The 15,164-nt window shown below is 50.4% G+C and overlaps 1 protein-coding gene across 1 annotated transcript in view; it reads left to right on the forward strand.

Annotated features, from left to right (window-relative positions):
• Positions 1-4,365: 4,365 nt before the first annotated feature.
• Cd99l2 (CD99 molecule like 2) overlaps positions 4,366-15,164 on the forward strand; it is an 80,506-nt gene continuing 69,707 nt past the window's right edge. Inside the window, exon 1 of the mRNA XM_023706283.1 lies at positions 4,366-4,481. Coding sequence (XP_023562051.1) covers positions 4,415-4,481 — 67 coding nt within the window. The 5' untranslated portion in view covers positions 4,366-4,414. The remainder of the gene's footprint in view (positions 4,482-15,164) is intronic.

Consider the following 15,164-nt stretch of genomic DNA (forward strand, 5'->3'; position numbering starts at 1 on the left):
GGGTATTGACTTTATAACCTGCTATGCTACTGAATTTCTGTATTAATTCTAGTAGCTTCTTGGTGGAGTTTTTTGGGTCTTCCAAGTAAAGTATACATAATTACATTCTTCACAGGGAGTTGTTGCATGCGCAGAACATGTCTTCATCTTTTTTTTTTGGAGCTGGGCATTTAACTCAGGCCCTTGAGCTTGCCAGGGAAGCGCTTATTCTACTGAACTATCTCCCCAGACCCATTCATTTTCTTTTAAAATCCTTTATCCTCCCTCCTCCTCTTGGTCCATTTCCATTTTTCAGAATCTGTCTCCCTTTCCTGTTATCTGTTATTTACCTCTTTAATTTATTCATACTTTGGGTTTCTTATATGAGAAGTCATATGATATTCAAGCTTGTGTGTTTGATTTACTTCACGTAATCTAATGGCCTCAAAGTGTTTTCATTTCCCCTCAAATGATTCAAGTTTATCCTTCTTTATAGTAGAATACTACTCCATTGTATGTAAATACTACATTTTGTATCCAACGCATCTGCCAATGGTCACATGGGCCGCTTCCAAAGTTCAGCTGCTATGACCCATGCTGCTGTCAACATGGGTGAACAGACCTCTGTGACACTATGTTCTTAGCTCTTTGGGGAAGATCCCTGGCAGGTGAATGGTTGGGTCTAGTGGAACTTTTACTTTTAGATTTCTGAGGATTCTCCATACTGATTTACATAGTGGTTGCACTAGTTCACACTCCCACCAACAGTGGAGTCATTTTTGAACCAAATAAGATTACTGTTAATTGCACATGTTTCCACATGTCTGTTACAGAACAGGAATTCTGCTCTGTAACTTTTTCTGGCAGGTTTTTTTTTTTTTTGGCTTCTTTGATGCCACGAAAAAGACATTCCATAAAGATCCCAGCATGCTGGGAGGCTGAGGCAGGAGGATGGCAAGTTCAATCCTCGCCAAGACCCTGTGTTAAAATTACAAAAGAAATGAAAAGTTAAAAGGATAGAGGGGATAGAGGTTAATGCAAAGGCCCTGGTTCAATTCCCACTACTGGAAAAAGAGTAGAGAGGGAGCCCCTGAATAACTGCTTCTGTGCCTACAGAGGTCAGGATTCAGAGGAGAGAAATGCTGGCTCAGAGTTTGTTTGATTTTGTTTCTTTTTTCTTTTTCTTTTCTTTTCTTTCTTTCTTTCTTTTTTTCTTTTGCAGAACCGGGGATTGAACTCAGGCCTTTGTGCTTGCCTGTGGAAGCGCTTATTCCACTGAGCCATCTCCCCGGCCTCTTGTTTTTGTTTCTTTGACAAGGGTCTGGCTATGTAGCCCAGTCTGGACTTGACTCATGGCAACCTTCCTGCCTCAGCTTCCTGAGGGCTGGGATCACAGGAAAAATTACAGCGCCAGAAACTTATTTCTTGAAAAGTGCTCATGCAGACCCCATCTCAAGCCTGACTGGCACACAGCTCCTGGAGATGCCAGGTGTGCTCTCCACGCTGATTCTGTGCTAATGACCCTGGAGACAGAATTGTCAGGCAGGTGCAGCCACCGGGGCCCCCGAAGCCCAAGGAGCAATCTGCACAGAGGTCAGCCCAGCAGGGCGGACTACTAGTGGGGTGTGTGTGGCATGGAGCCTGCCCCCTGTGACACCCCCTCTCTTCTTCCCACAGCCAGTGCAAGTCACCCCAGCTTCTCCCTCTTAGATGGCCCCTGTCACTTGGAAAGGCATTTGTTTTTCTTTTTCTTTTGAGTTTTGGTCAGGGTCTCCTTGTGCAATCTTTCTGCCTCAGCTGCAGTGGTAGGTGTGCACCACTCAACATTTTAAAGGCAGAGTCTAGGTTTTGTGCAACAGAGCCCCAAGGCTCCTAGAGAAATGGATGCAAAGACAGCAATAATTGGATCTTGTCATCCTGCAGCGACACCCCAGGTGCACTCTAAACTCTTGCGAGTTCTTTGTTGCCTTTGGGCAACCTAGGACTTCTCGTGGCCTGCAGCCCCTCTAGCCGCCCTTCCTCTTCTCCTGCTTCTACAGACACCAGGACTTACACCCCATGCGCCCTAACCTAGCTCCGCCTGACCCATTCTCTGGCCCTTGACTGCTCCTGCTGCTGAAGGCTTCAAACCTTTCTACAGCCACCAGGACCTTCACCCCATGCACCCTAATCGAGCTCCGCCTGACCCATTCTCTGGCCCTTGACTGCAGGGCCCCTTGGCTGCTCCTGTTGCTGAAGTCTTCAAACCTTTCTGGGAGTCCCTCCCTTCTCAGAGTTAAACCTTTACTCATTGGCTTGATATTCAAGACCCTCCTGCCCTTTCCTTACTATGGAAGCTGAGAGAATAAAGAATTGGGAGGCTGTGAAGAGGTGCAGCAGAGTAAGAAAACAGACAATGGGACTGGAAGTGGGATTTTCCCCGAGAGTCCTGTTTTATTTTCTTTTTAATGTATTTGGTACAGGGTCTCACTGTGCAGCTCCGACTTGTAGTGATCCTTCTGTTTTCAGCCTCCCCAGTGCTGGGATTACAGGTGTGCACCACCACGCCTGGTCTCTGTGGTGGCTCAGTGCACCCGGGGCGGGGCTGGTGTGGCACGTGGTGCCTGGGATTGAACCCTGGTCCCTGTGCTTGCCTAAACAAGCACTTAGTCTGCTGAGCTATCGCACCGGTCCAAATTCTGGTTTTGCACATAGGGTCTCATGTATAGCACAGGCTGTCCTCCCTCCAAGGGCTGCAATGAGAGATGTGCCAAGTTTTCTTATTTGTTTATTTCTTTATTTTTGAAACTTTGGGACTGCTTCGGATGCCAACATTTTATTTTGCAAGTCCAGCATAGCAAACCCAACAGAACCATCTTCACATGGAACAAAAGACCTTTGTGTATCGCAGAGTTGGTGCTTGCAGGATGAAGGTCAGGCCTCTGGCTCCCAGCGGGCTCCCCTGCCGCAACAACAATGGCTTCTGTTCCTTGGCAAGGCCTGGCCAGTGCTTCTTTAACTGCTTAAGGAGACTGGCAGGCACTAGCCTGCTCACTGCCACGCATGTGCCAGGCTGCACACCCCTGCCAGGTGAGCCACGCTTTTGCACAACCTTTGGGTTTTGGAGGCTCATAGCAGCTCTCAGGCTGGGCTTGCTAGTAGTACCCCAACTCCTTCGATGCAGTAGCACTGGACCTAGTTCCCCCTCAACCTCAAGGGACTTCCAATGCACTCATTTGTTCCCCTGCAGGGTATGGTGTGGCACGCCTGAAATCCCAGCACTTGGGAGGTTGAGGCAGAAGGACGGCTATGAGTTTGAAGCTAGCCTGGGGTACATATTTTTACGTTTCCAGTACTGGGGATCGAACTGAGGACCTTGCACTTGCCAGGCAGGTACTTGTGCCATTGAACTATCTCCCCAGCCCTAAGGTATATAGCTCAAGGCTGGCCTGGAACACATAGCAGTCCCTGTCTCAAAAAAACAAAGAGAGGGAAAATTGAGCTGATGCTTAAGGTGGTTGTAAGGAATAATGCTCAGGGGTACAACGCCTGGCATTGCCAGGCTTGTAGGTCTGTTGCAAAAGAAGCACGGTCCTGAAATCCCCAAAATCACATCTTATGCTAAATTGGATGGTTTGTGGACCCCAGGATGCTCAACAATGGGTGGGCGTTGGGAGGGTGGCGGGGACCCAGGCAGGGGTCTCTGGTGGGGGTCCAGGGGGGCTCTCAGCTGGCACATGTGGGACAGGTGGTAGCGGCACTGTTAGGAGGGGTATGATCCCTCCACAGGACGGAAATGGCCAGTGAGAAGAGCAGCGCACCTCCCTTTGTCCCCAAGGCTGCTTGTGGCCGTGGCTCCCAAGGGACCTGTGCCAAGCTGCGGAGGCAGAATCAGTAGCCTGGGTGGGGAGGTGGGCCGGCTTTGCTGAGGTTTATGGGAAAGGACTGCAGTGCGCTGTCCGTCCTGGGCACGTTTCGCAGATGGCAATGTGCACTCCGTGCACTCATAGCCTTGGGAGTGTCCCCACAGCAAATGTCCCGTCTGCCTGGTGTTCCTTTTCGCTGATTTCCCAACACGGTTCTAGGACAGCTCCCGGCGAGCAGGGACTACGATGGGGCGTTGGGGGCGGGGCACAGGGAACAGCCTTTGACTGGGGGACCCTGGGCCCTAGAGGAACGAGAGCTCCGGGCAAGGTGACCGCTCAGCGAGATGTGAGGGCCGGCTCTGGGCTCAGAGGACTCTGATCTCCAGACTGAGTGGGAGGGAACCTGTTGGGAGGACAGCGAAGCCAACTGGTACCCTAACCGACCCACGAAGCCCTAGCCACAGAGAAGCAGCTAGCCCCGCCCCCAAACCCGCAGCTCCGCCCTGGCCCTGCCCCGCCCCCGCTGCCGGCGCGGGCGCGCTCCCTTCCTCCGCCCACTCGGGCCTGTCGCGCCCGCGGTGCTCGCAGCCATGGTGGCCCGGCGTCGGGCGCTGCTCATCTGCGTCGCGTTGTCCCTGGCCACCCTGGTGCACAGAGGTAAGCGGGCGGGGGGCTCGTGGGGACCCCGCCCTGTGGGCCGGGGTCTCTCTGCGCATGAGCGGCCCGGCCCCGCCTCGCGGGCCTGCTACAGAGGGGGAGGGGGTCGGAGGGGGATGGGGTGGGGGCGGGGGTCCCGGGCCTCAGCCCCAGCCTGCGGGGTCTGCTGCGCAGTGTGCTGTGTAGAGGGATGGCTGGGCCACCCTGGCCGCGGCGCTGGAAAGGGCAGGCTGGCCCTGCACCGAAATCTCGGTGGAGCAGGTGTCAGTGCTGGTGAACACAGCTGGCCCCGGACTTTACCTTAGGGAAGACCTGGCCCTGGGCAGTGGTTTGTAAGATTTTCTGTGAGGCCACAGGCTGCAGAAGCAGCGGGGAGCTTCCTGGGCGGATTCCTACCCTCTGGTGGCGGGATCGCAGCGGGTTGGGGCCCAAGGAGCTGTTGCAACCACAACGTGTAGGCCTCACTGGCCTCCCGGGTGCTTTGATGTCTCTCACCTTTCAACCTTGGCTCCCGTTTTGCGAGGAAAAAGGCAGAGACCTCGCACAGAGTCAGGGCCCAGAGCAACAGCAAATGTGGGCCAGGGCCCAGCCGCCTTGGCACCACCTGGGCGCCCATCAAATGCGGCATCCCAGGCCCCGCCTCGCCCTACTGAGTCAGTGTCTCGCTTGGCGTCAGGACGCAGGCACACTCAAAGTGGGAGAAGCATCTTTTTAGAATGAATGCGGTCTGTAGTTAAAAATAGGGTCTTCAACACGTAGCAGCAGAATCTTCTTACACTTATTTATATCCCATCTCTACCTCCCAGTCCACGGACGTTGTTCAAAGAAGCCAGGCTCTGTGCAGGACTATGACACACAAGGGACTCAAACTGAGAGTGTCTTGGTGGGGCAGATCTCCTGGTGACGGAGAAAGCAAGCAGAAACAGATGTGTGGAATATGTTCTCAGTGCTGTGAAGAAAAATAAAGCAAGTCAGAGAGTTGTTGAATTTTCTCTTTCAGTTTTCCCACGGGGAAGAACATCTATATTCTGTTTAATGTGCATTTGCAGGGAAAAGCATAAAAAAGCCCTCCTTTAGCCAAGACCTGCAGGGACGCTTACAACCACAGCAGTTGTGTTTTGCAGCTGCAGGGCTGGCATCCAGGGCCCTGCACTGATCCAGCCAGGCACACACTCTGCCCCCAGGCTGATTGATCCCCGGAAAGCCCCAGGGGTATCAAGCCTACTTACCATGTGCATTGTAGCCTTGCTTCATTGTGCCTGAATTCATTTGTCCTTTTGTGTTTTATGTCCTCCTTTCCAGCCCTCCCGAGTGCCTATTAGGAGGGTAGTATACACAGGGTGGATACACCAAATAAAAAGGATGTTCACATTTGGGGTGGCCAGCGGTGGGGTGGCATGTGGATGGCATGCCACACAGAACGGTGAGCAGTTTGAAACGCGAGTTCTTTCTGAGCATATGTGTATGGAACTGTAGAGAACAAAACCTCAGAAGGAGCAGGGTAGGCTTAGTGGTGCATTCCTGTCATGCTGACACTTAGAAGGCTGAGGGAAGAGGATTGCCAGGAGTTTGAGACCAGCCTTGGGGTCATTGTGTCACTGAGTTCAAGAGCAGCCTGAGCTATGTGGTGAGACTTTACCTCAAAAAGCCGTACCAAAACCAAACCAAAACCAAACACCCTGGCAAAGCCACAGATTGGGTGAGCGGCTGTTGTGATCATTCCACTGAACTGGGTCTATTGACATGGACATTTTGAAAGGGGAATATAAATGGTCAAGTCTTGTGTTCATTCTCCTCTCTCTCTCCCCCCTCCCTCCCTCCCTCCTTTCCTGTACTGGCATTGAACCAAGGGCCTTCACATTGAGCTACATCCATGGCTCTTTTGTAAGATACTGTCTTGCTGAGCTGCTCAGGCTGGACTCAAACTTGCAATCCTCCTGCCTTAACCTCCCAAAGTGCTTGGGTTTTAGGCATGCACCACCATGCATGGGGACTTTAACATTTGAGTTAGGGGATGCCAGAGAAGACTGAGCCCCACTGCTACCATTTTACAGATGGGGAAATAGGCTCAGAGAGGTGAACTAAGGGTCCCTGTATCACTTGGAGATGGATTGGCATGGCAAGAGTGTTTTTTTTATTTTAGGGAAGGATCTACAGGGTATTCAGGGTCTCACTATTGTTTATAGCCTCCCAAGAGCTGGGATTACAGGCACATGCCAGCACACCCAGTCTTAATTGCCCTTTCAGGGCACGGGGCAGGGCCAGCATGGCAGTTCCGGGGATCGAACCCCGGCCCCTGTGCCTGCTTGCAGGTGCTTTAATCTGCTGAGCTATTTGGCCTGCCCAAATGTGGAAGGACATTTAAAGCCACTGAGAATGAAGGACACATTGGAAATTACCCACAGTCCTACAGCTGGCAGGAGTCCCACTGGATATTTATTTATTTATTTATTTATTTATTTTTGGCGGACCCAGGGATTGAACTCAGGCCCTTGCACTTGCCAGGCAAGGGTTTATTCTACTGAGCCATCTCCGCAGTGCCCCCTTGGTAAGGGTTTGACCCCAGGCCTGCCTAACTGCACAGTCCCTGTAGGTGCCCTGCGCTGCTGCCCGACAGCTTTGGGCAGATGACCTCTCTAGGCCTGTGTGCTGCTTCCTAGAGTGCCTAGCAGTACACAGAGCTGTCTCTGGGGCCCAGCACGTGGCTGCCTCTGCAGCCTATTTACCCGCTGCCCCCCCCCCAGCTCGTTATGAGCTGCACAAGCTGTGTGTCTTGTAATTGCCTCTGCAGCTTTCTGGGTTCAAGTGATATGTGGCATTGCTTCCAGATGTGAGGATGCTGGCCACATAGCCTGAAATCAATAGAGCTGGAATTCAAACTAGTGATCCTCTTCGTTTAAAGTAATGGCAGTGAACCGGACTCACATGGTGGTGCACACTAGTGACCCTACCTCTCCGCAGGTTGAGGCAGGAGGCCCACAAGTTCAAGGCCAGCCTAACCTATATAGCAAGGTTGTCCCATAAAGCCAGAAGCCCAACCCAAATAAGAGAAACCTGGGTGGGGTGGCACATTCCTGTAATCTCAGCACTCAGGAGGTGGAAGCAGGATTGCCCTGGGTTCCAGGGCACCCTGGGCTACATAGTAAGTTTGAGGCCAGCCAAGTCTCAAAACAACAACAACAAAAAACAAGGGGTGGGGGGCGTAGCTCAGTGGCAGGGTATCTGCCTGGCAAGTGGAAGGTCCTGAGTTTGATTTCCCATTCCAAAAGAAAAAGATCTATCAAAAACGCAAAAGCAAAAGAAAACCAAAAACACTGAACCAGATCCAGCCTTGGTTTCAAGGTAGGAATGCAGTTTCAGGCTCTTTTGTCCACAATAAGATGGTAAAAAGATGTTTGCATTGACAGTCCTGCCTGGGGTCTTGGCACTGCTGGGGGCCACCGTGTGCTCAGTCCTGGTCCCACAGGGCGCTGGGGGCTTGCAAAAGAGCAATGGGCATGGTGACAGGCACATTGAGATACACCGTGGGATCCCAGGAAGTCACCTTCCTTCTGGCAACAGAGGGTGTTTGCTTCTGCAGTGTCCTCCAAGGCCAGGTACGTCACCTGTATGTGCCTACATAAATGAGGAGCTGTCCTTTATTTTTCTGAGACATGGTCTTACTATGTAGCCCAGGCTGTCCTTGAACTCATGGCGTCCTCCTGCCTCGCCTTCCAAGTGCTGAGATGTCAGGTGTGTGCTACCATGCCTGGCTCTGTCCTGTTGTTTTTTTTAAATTTTATTTTATTAGTACACATTTGCAGTACATAATGATCCCCCTCCTTGCGAGGAAGTGGAACGTAGAACACATCTAAGCCATTCTTGGAGCAGCAGGGGCAGGATCTCAGGGCTGTGGGTGGATGTTATTTGCCAATAAAGACCTAGTTTCTTGAGTACCTCCTGTCTGCCAGGTACTAGTGCCACCAAGGGGATTTCCCCTCATACTAACTGGTAAGCTGGTACCATGACCCTCCCTCCTAAGGTCCCTAGTGACCCTTTGTGTGCAGTGTTGAAAAGTAATGAACAAGGGCCGGTGGTACAGATCAGTGGCCTAAGCGCTTGCTTAGGTAAGTGCAGGGGCCAGGCTTCAATCCCTGGCACTGCATGGGGCGCCATCCCCGCCCCTGGGCGCAGTGAGCAGGCGATGGAGTCCAGGCATATGGCACATGCTTGTAATCCCAGCACCAGGGAGGCAGAACTCAGGAAGATCACTACAAGTCTGAGCTGCATAGTGAGACCCTGCACAAAAATAGAAAAGTAATGAACAGTTAGCTGGGCATGGTGCTGCACACCTGTCATCCCAGCACTTGGGAGGCTGAGGCAGGAGGATCACCACAAGTTCAAGGCTTGTCTCGACTACATAATGAGACCTTGTCTCAAAAAAATAAAATAAAATAAATAAAAACATGGGAGCCAGAGAGGTTGCATAACCAGAGACCTTCTTCATCTGTAGAAGACTGGATTGGAACTGAGAGACCAAAGCAAGGCTGGGATATGCAGGTCCCTTTAGGGTCCAGGACGGTAAAAGAAAGGTGAGAAGTGGCCACAGGTCAGTGCAGTGAACTGCTGGCCAACAGCTGGCCCCCTTCCCTGCTCAGCGTCTTGGCTTTGGCTTCCTCTTGTGCCCTGTGGGGTTACACCGTGGGGTGCCACTAGCATTAGACGAGGAGCGAGGAGCGAGCCGTGAGTGCTCAGCCCAGTGCCTGGCTCCATGGGTGCCCTGTGGTAGTGATCTTTGCTCCTACTCTCTGCAAGGTCCTGGCCAAGCCCCAAGTTCCAATGCACATTGCCAAGTGTGGAAGCACTATAGAGTTTGCCACACAGGGTGCAACACCATTGCTGTCCAGAGAAAGTGGCCAAGGGGTGTGCTGGGTCACGGATGGGCTCTGGAACCTGCTAGAGCTGGTGTTGCACAGCTTTGGGGCTCTGCCAAAGCCACCCGATTGTACGTGGGGGAGCGCATGCTATGTGAAGAGCTCCATCCATCGATTTATTTGCTTAGGTTTTTTTTTTTTTTTTTTTTTTTTCTTTTGAGACAGTCTTAAAAGTGTAGCTCAGGCTGGCCTTGGATTCACTTGGTAGCTGTGGCTAGCTTTGAGCTGGCAGAGGTCCTCCTGCTTCAGCCTTCTGGGGGCTGGGATGTCAGGTGCATGCCGCTGTGCCCTCTGTAGCACCATGTAGTGTGAACAGAAGGTGGAGAAGTGGCGGCATGTGGGCTGATGGGTACGTCTGCAGGGGCCCTGGCAGGTTCAGAAGGGTCTGAGCAGAGCAGGCCCTGGGTGCTGGTGGCACCGAGATGCCAGGCCAGGATCTATACAGAAACCTTGTGGTGACTCAGGTGCCAGATCTGATGCTGGGTTCCAGGGGCAGCTGCAGGGTGGAACTGAGCTGCTTCACTCCACCTGCGTGCTTCTGGAGCACCCATGGCATGTTGGCACTGTGGGCATGCAGAAAAGTTCCCTTTGCTAGGTGGTTCTGGGGTTGCTGTTCTGTGTACCAGTTACCCAGCAGCACAGGGGCTGGGAGCACTGCCTGCCTGTCTCCCTCCCTCCCTCCCCGTCTCTGTCTCTTTCTTTCTTTTGTCTTTCTGAGACAGTCTCATTGTTGCAATTCAGGCTGGCCTTGAGCTCACTTTGTAGCCCAGGCTGGTCTCAGACTTGGAAAGATCCTCCCTCTGTGGCTTGTCTTTCATTGTCCCTTCTTTTACAGTGCTGGGGATTGAACCCAGGTCCTTCACATTGACCTATAGCCCTGCCTTTTGAAACGTTGTTTGGACACAGGGTCTTAGTAAGTCACCAACATGCTCAGGTTGGGCTCAAACTTGGTGTCCTCCCACCTCAACCCGAGTGGTGGCATGACAGGCGCAGGTCACCATGGCGTGCAGCAGATGATTTCCTGTAGGCAGGTGATCTGGATGGAGGTGCACTGGATGCTGTGGCTGGGCTCCCGCTGTGCCCTGACCTCTGGGGCTTGCCTGGAGGGTCATCTGGCAGAGGGAGGCAGGTAGAGTCATTTTCTCACCCTGCACTGAGTGTTGCTCGGCATCGTGGTATCTGCTTCGTGTGCATGTGTAACGTGCCAGACTCGATCTACTCATCTACCAAGTAGAAGCAAAAAGAGAACAAAGGAAAGAAAATTGTACCGTAGAACTTGTGGACAAGGCTGGGTGTGGTGGTGCACGCCTGTTATCCCAGCACTGAGGAGGCTGAAGCAGGAGGATTGCTGTGAGGCCAAGGCCAGCCAAGGCCAGCCTGGGCTACATAGCAAAACACTGTCTTAAAAACAAGAAAGAAGCCCCAGAAATTTATGGGCAAGGGATGATGGGAACTCTTCTGGGGCCCGGGGTGTTGTCAGTGTCCTGGCATCTACTTAGCTAGATCCTAGCAGCAACCCCTCCTGGTTTCAGCCTGTGTCCCTTGTCATAGCACTGGGGAGAACCCAGGCCTCTGGCATGGCAGCTGGGTGCCTTGCAGGAAGCTGTGTGCTTTTGTTTTAGATTTTTTTCCAGTTTTGTTTTTATTTATGCATGTTGGCAGTACATAACGATCCCCGTCCTTGTGGGGAGCCAGTCCACGTACATAACACAGCGCCCAGCTTTCTCCAGCCTTCCCTGCCCCTTCCCCATCCCTTGGTCCCCCATGATCGCTTACTTATCACTCTTTAATTCACTTATACTTTGGGTTTCTCAGATGAGAGCAAGGGTGTGACTCTTGCTGTGTGCCTCACGCATCTCAGCTACCATGGCGAGGTCTGCATACCTAGACAGCTGTGTTCTTAAACACTCCATTTTCCTTGTGTCTGGTGAGTCACCAGGTCTCACGGTGCTGTCGCCTTCCTCAGTGTCGTAGATGCGCTGGAGGCAGGGAGACCCCAGTGAGGCTTGTGGCCTGGGCCACTGCCCGGGTGCTGGTTATTTACTCACTGCAGAGATCCCGACATGCAGGAGCTGGCTGTTTTTGTGCCGAGCCTTAGCAGTTTCTGTATCAGGCGGTGGCCTTGTCAGTTTTAATACATTTGATTTATTTATGAGAAGCAGTGAAAACAAATAAACAGCAAAGTGAACCAAAGGCTTGCCCAGGCAGTTCATAAAAGAAGAAATCAAATTGGACAATAAACATATGAAGAGATGATCAAACTCATTAGTAGTCAGAGACGTGCAAATCATACCCCTCTAGTAGGCTAAGAAGCATAATGAAATCTGACAACCCAAATATTTACATGGTTACAAGAGTAATATGTGCTCTCGGTAGTTGTCTTAGTTACTTTTCTCATTGCTAAGACAAAATGCCTGACACCCACAAGTTGGACCAAGGCAGGGCGGCGTGACAGAGGGGCACCGAAGAAGAGAAACAGTCTATGGCATGGCAGGGCGCAGCCTAGAAGGCAGCAACAGCAAGCAGCAAAGTATCGAGCAAGCAAGCAGCAAGTGACGCGAGACCAGCAGTAGTACTCCCCAATCCCTTGCATCTTATCCAGGCTCCTGACCCTTAGGGTGGGGAGCACTCAGCATCATACCCTTGATCCCAGCCTCACAAACCCTAGATCCAGCCACCTCCCAAAGCTGCACCCATGGCTGCAGGAGGCTTTGGCGGGACATCTAGACACAAGCCATAATAGTAGTAAACTTGGAAGATATAGCAAAGTGTAGAAAAACACAAAGCATAAACTAAGGAGAACCTTGCTACCATGTTGGAATATAATATTCCAGTAATTTTTTATGTGGAAATATCTCTCAGATTACTGATATCAAACTTTATGTATTTGGTACAAGGTCTCACTACACGGCTCAGACTCATAGTGACCCTCCTGTCTCAGTCTCCCCAGCGCTGGGGTTACAGGCGTGCTCCTCCATGCCCCGTCTCTGTGGGGCGCAGCGTGCCCGGGGGTGGGGCCAGCACAGCATGTAGTGATCAAACTGGTCATAAAGTAGTCCTCTCTTATTGCATACAGAAGCAAAGAAGTATTGAAGGGCCGTATGTACAGTGCAGTAAAGAAATGTGAAGTGAAAAACCGGTGTCGGCATCAGTCCAGCAGAGAATATTGGGAATATCCGGGTGACTTGTATCCCCAGATCGTAGCAGTCACCTCCTTTGGGAAGTTACCTCTACCCTGGTTTCTGTGTAGTTGTTTTCTTGCTTCACCCAAATATCAAAGGTCTGTATGCAGCCCTAGATAATGAAGTTTCACCTCTTTTTTTTTTTTTAACCCACTGTGCTGTTTTTTTTTTTTTTTTTTCTTTGAGACAGGGTCTCACTGTATAGTGCAGGCTGACCTTGAACTTGCGATATATCCCAGACTGGTCTCAAACTTGACTCGACCCTACTGACTCAGCCTCCTGAGGTCTGGGATGCCAGGCTTGCAACACCACACCGAGTTCCCAGTCCCCCATTTGGTCTTTCAGACAGGTTCGCACTTGTAGCCTGGACTACAAGTGAGACCTCAAAGTAATGATGATCTTCCTGTTTCAGCCTGCCATGTTCTGGGGTGACAGGCATGTGCCATTGCACACAGCTTCAATTTCTGATAAAATAAGTATCAGTAGATAAAACCTACATAGTAAAACATCTTTGCAGTCTTCAATAATTTTTGTATGAGTCCTAAGTCCAAAAAGTTTCAAAATTCATGTTCTAAGGTTTGTTCACCTGTGGGAGGGGGTTGTAGTTCTGGGTGACTGTATTTCATATCCAAAGGATTATTTACTTGACAAAAATACAAAGTGATATTATCACAGAGAGTGACCCTCGTTGGTGAGACCTTGAGGAAGCTGGCAGATACTGCAGCCATCATGCCACGAAGAAGCAAAATCGCCATGCTTTGATTCATGAACCAAGAATCCCTCTAGGAAGCTTTCCTTTTTATTGTCTTTTGTTTTGTTTTCTATTCATATTTGGGTTTCTTGTATGCTAGAAACCATGTGATATTAAAGCTTGTGTGTCTGATTTATTTCACTTAGCATTATAGTCTCAAGATACATCCATTTTCCTACAAATGACTCCAATGTATCCTTCTTTATGGCAGAGTAGTACTCCACTTATTTAGATGCCATATTTTCTTTATTCATTCATCTGTTGATAGAGATGTGGGCCTCTTCTGAGAGTTAGCTACTGTGAATTGTGCTGCCCTAAACATGGGTGTACTTGGGTCCCAGCATGGGTGTTTAACTCTTTAGGAGAGATACCTGGAAGGGGGATAGCTTGGTCAAATGGAATTTCTGCTTGGAGTTGTTTTCTCAGGAATCTCCACACTGCTTCTGCAGTAGTTGCACCAGTCTGCATTCCCCCCAACAGTGGAGAGGCATTTCTTTTTCCCTGCAGCCTGGCTGGCATCTGTTACTTGATTTCTCGAGCTTGGCCGTTCTTTCTGGAGTGCGATGAAATCTCAGCATTGTTTTAAGGTGTGCTTCTTGACTGGCCTGCAATGTTGAACATTTCTCATGGATTTATTGGCCACTTGTACTTGTTTTTGTCTCTTTGAGTCAGTGTTTTACTATGCAGTTAAAGATGGCCTGGAATTAAATATTTAGCCCAGGCTGACCTCAAAATCACAGTGGTCCTCTTGCCTCAGCCTCCCGAGTGCTGGGATTACAGGTGTGCACCACCTTGCCTGGCTGGCCATTTTTATAAAAAAGTATTTATTTATTAATTTATTTGGTACAGGGTCTCACTACGCAGCTCAGACTCATAGTGATCCTCTTGTTTTCAGTCTCCCCAGCACTGCGATTACAGGCATACAACACCATGCCCAGCTTCAGTGGCCGGCACAGCACCCCTGGGGTTCCAGGGCCAGCATGGCGTGTGGGACCGGGGATCGAAACCAGGTCCTTGGGCTTACCGGGCAGGTACTTAGACCACCGAGCTATCTGCTCACTGGTTGGCCATTTGTACGTTATCTGAGAAGCGTCTGTGCATATTTCACTTGCCGATTTTCTCATTAGGTCTTTTGCTTTGGGGCTCTAATTATTCTGAGTTCTTCCTCTATTCTAGATGTTCGTCCTTTGCCTCAGGCATAGCTGGCGGGCATTTTGCCAGTTTTATAGGTTGTTTGCTCACTCAGTTGGGTACTTCCTTCACTGTGCAGAAGCTTTGTAATTTGATTTGATCCCATTTGTTGATGCTTCGTTCTATTTCTTGTGTCTCTGAAGTCTGCTCCGAAAGTGCTGGCCTACATCTATGTTAAGAGTTGTACCTATTTTCTCTCCAAGCAGATTAAGAGCTTCTGTTTTAACATTTAGATATTTGACCCATTGTAGTTTTACATGATTATGACTTCATTTATATCCCTTTGGTTACTATGTTTAGTGTCCAACAATATTTTCTTTTCTGAGACGGAGTTTCATTGTGTAGCTTAGGCTGCTCCTTAACTCACTGTGCTGCCCAGGCTGGCTTCGGACTTACAGTGATCCTCCTGCTTCAGCTTCCCAAGTGCTGTGATGCCAGCCGTGGGGTGAGACAGTTGATGTCTTCTCCGACTCCTTCTTCTTGGTTTGTTTTTTGAGACATGTAGCCCAGGCTGACCTTGAATTTGCAACAGTCCTTCTGTTTCAGCCTCCTAAATGCTGGGATTACAAGAGTGTGCTTCATTATTTCTTCTTCTTCTTCTTCTTCTTCTTCTTCTTCTTCTTCTTCTTCTTCTTCTTCTTCTTCT

Source organism: Octodon degus, unplaced genomic scaffold, assembly GCF_000260255.1.
Source record: "Octodon degus isolate 3935 unplaced genomic scaffold, OctDeg1.0 scaffold00249, whole genome shotgun sequence".
NCBI classification, from domain to species: Eukaryota; Metazoa; Chordata; class Mammalia; order Rodentia; family Octodontidae; genus Octodon; species Octodon degus.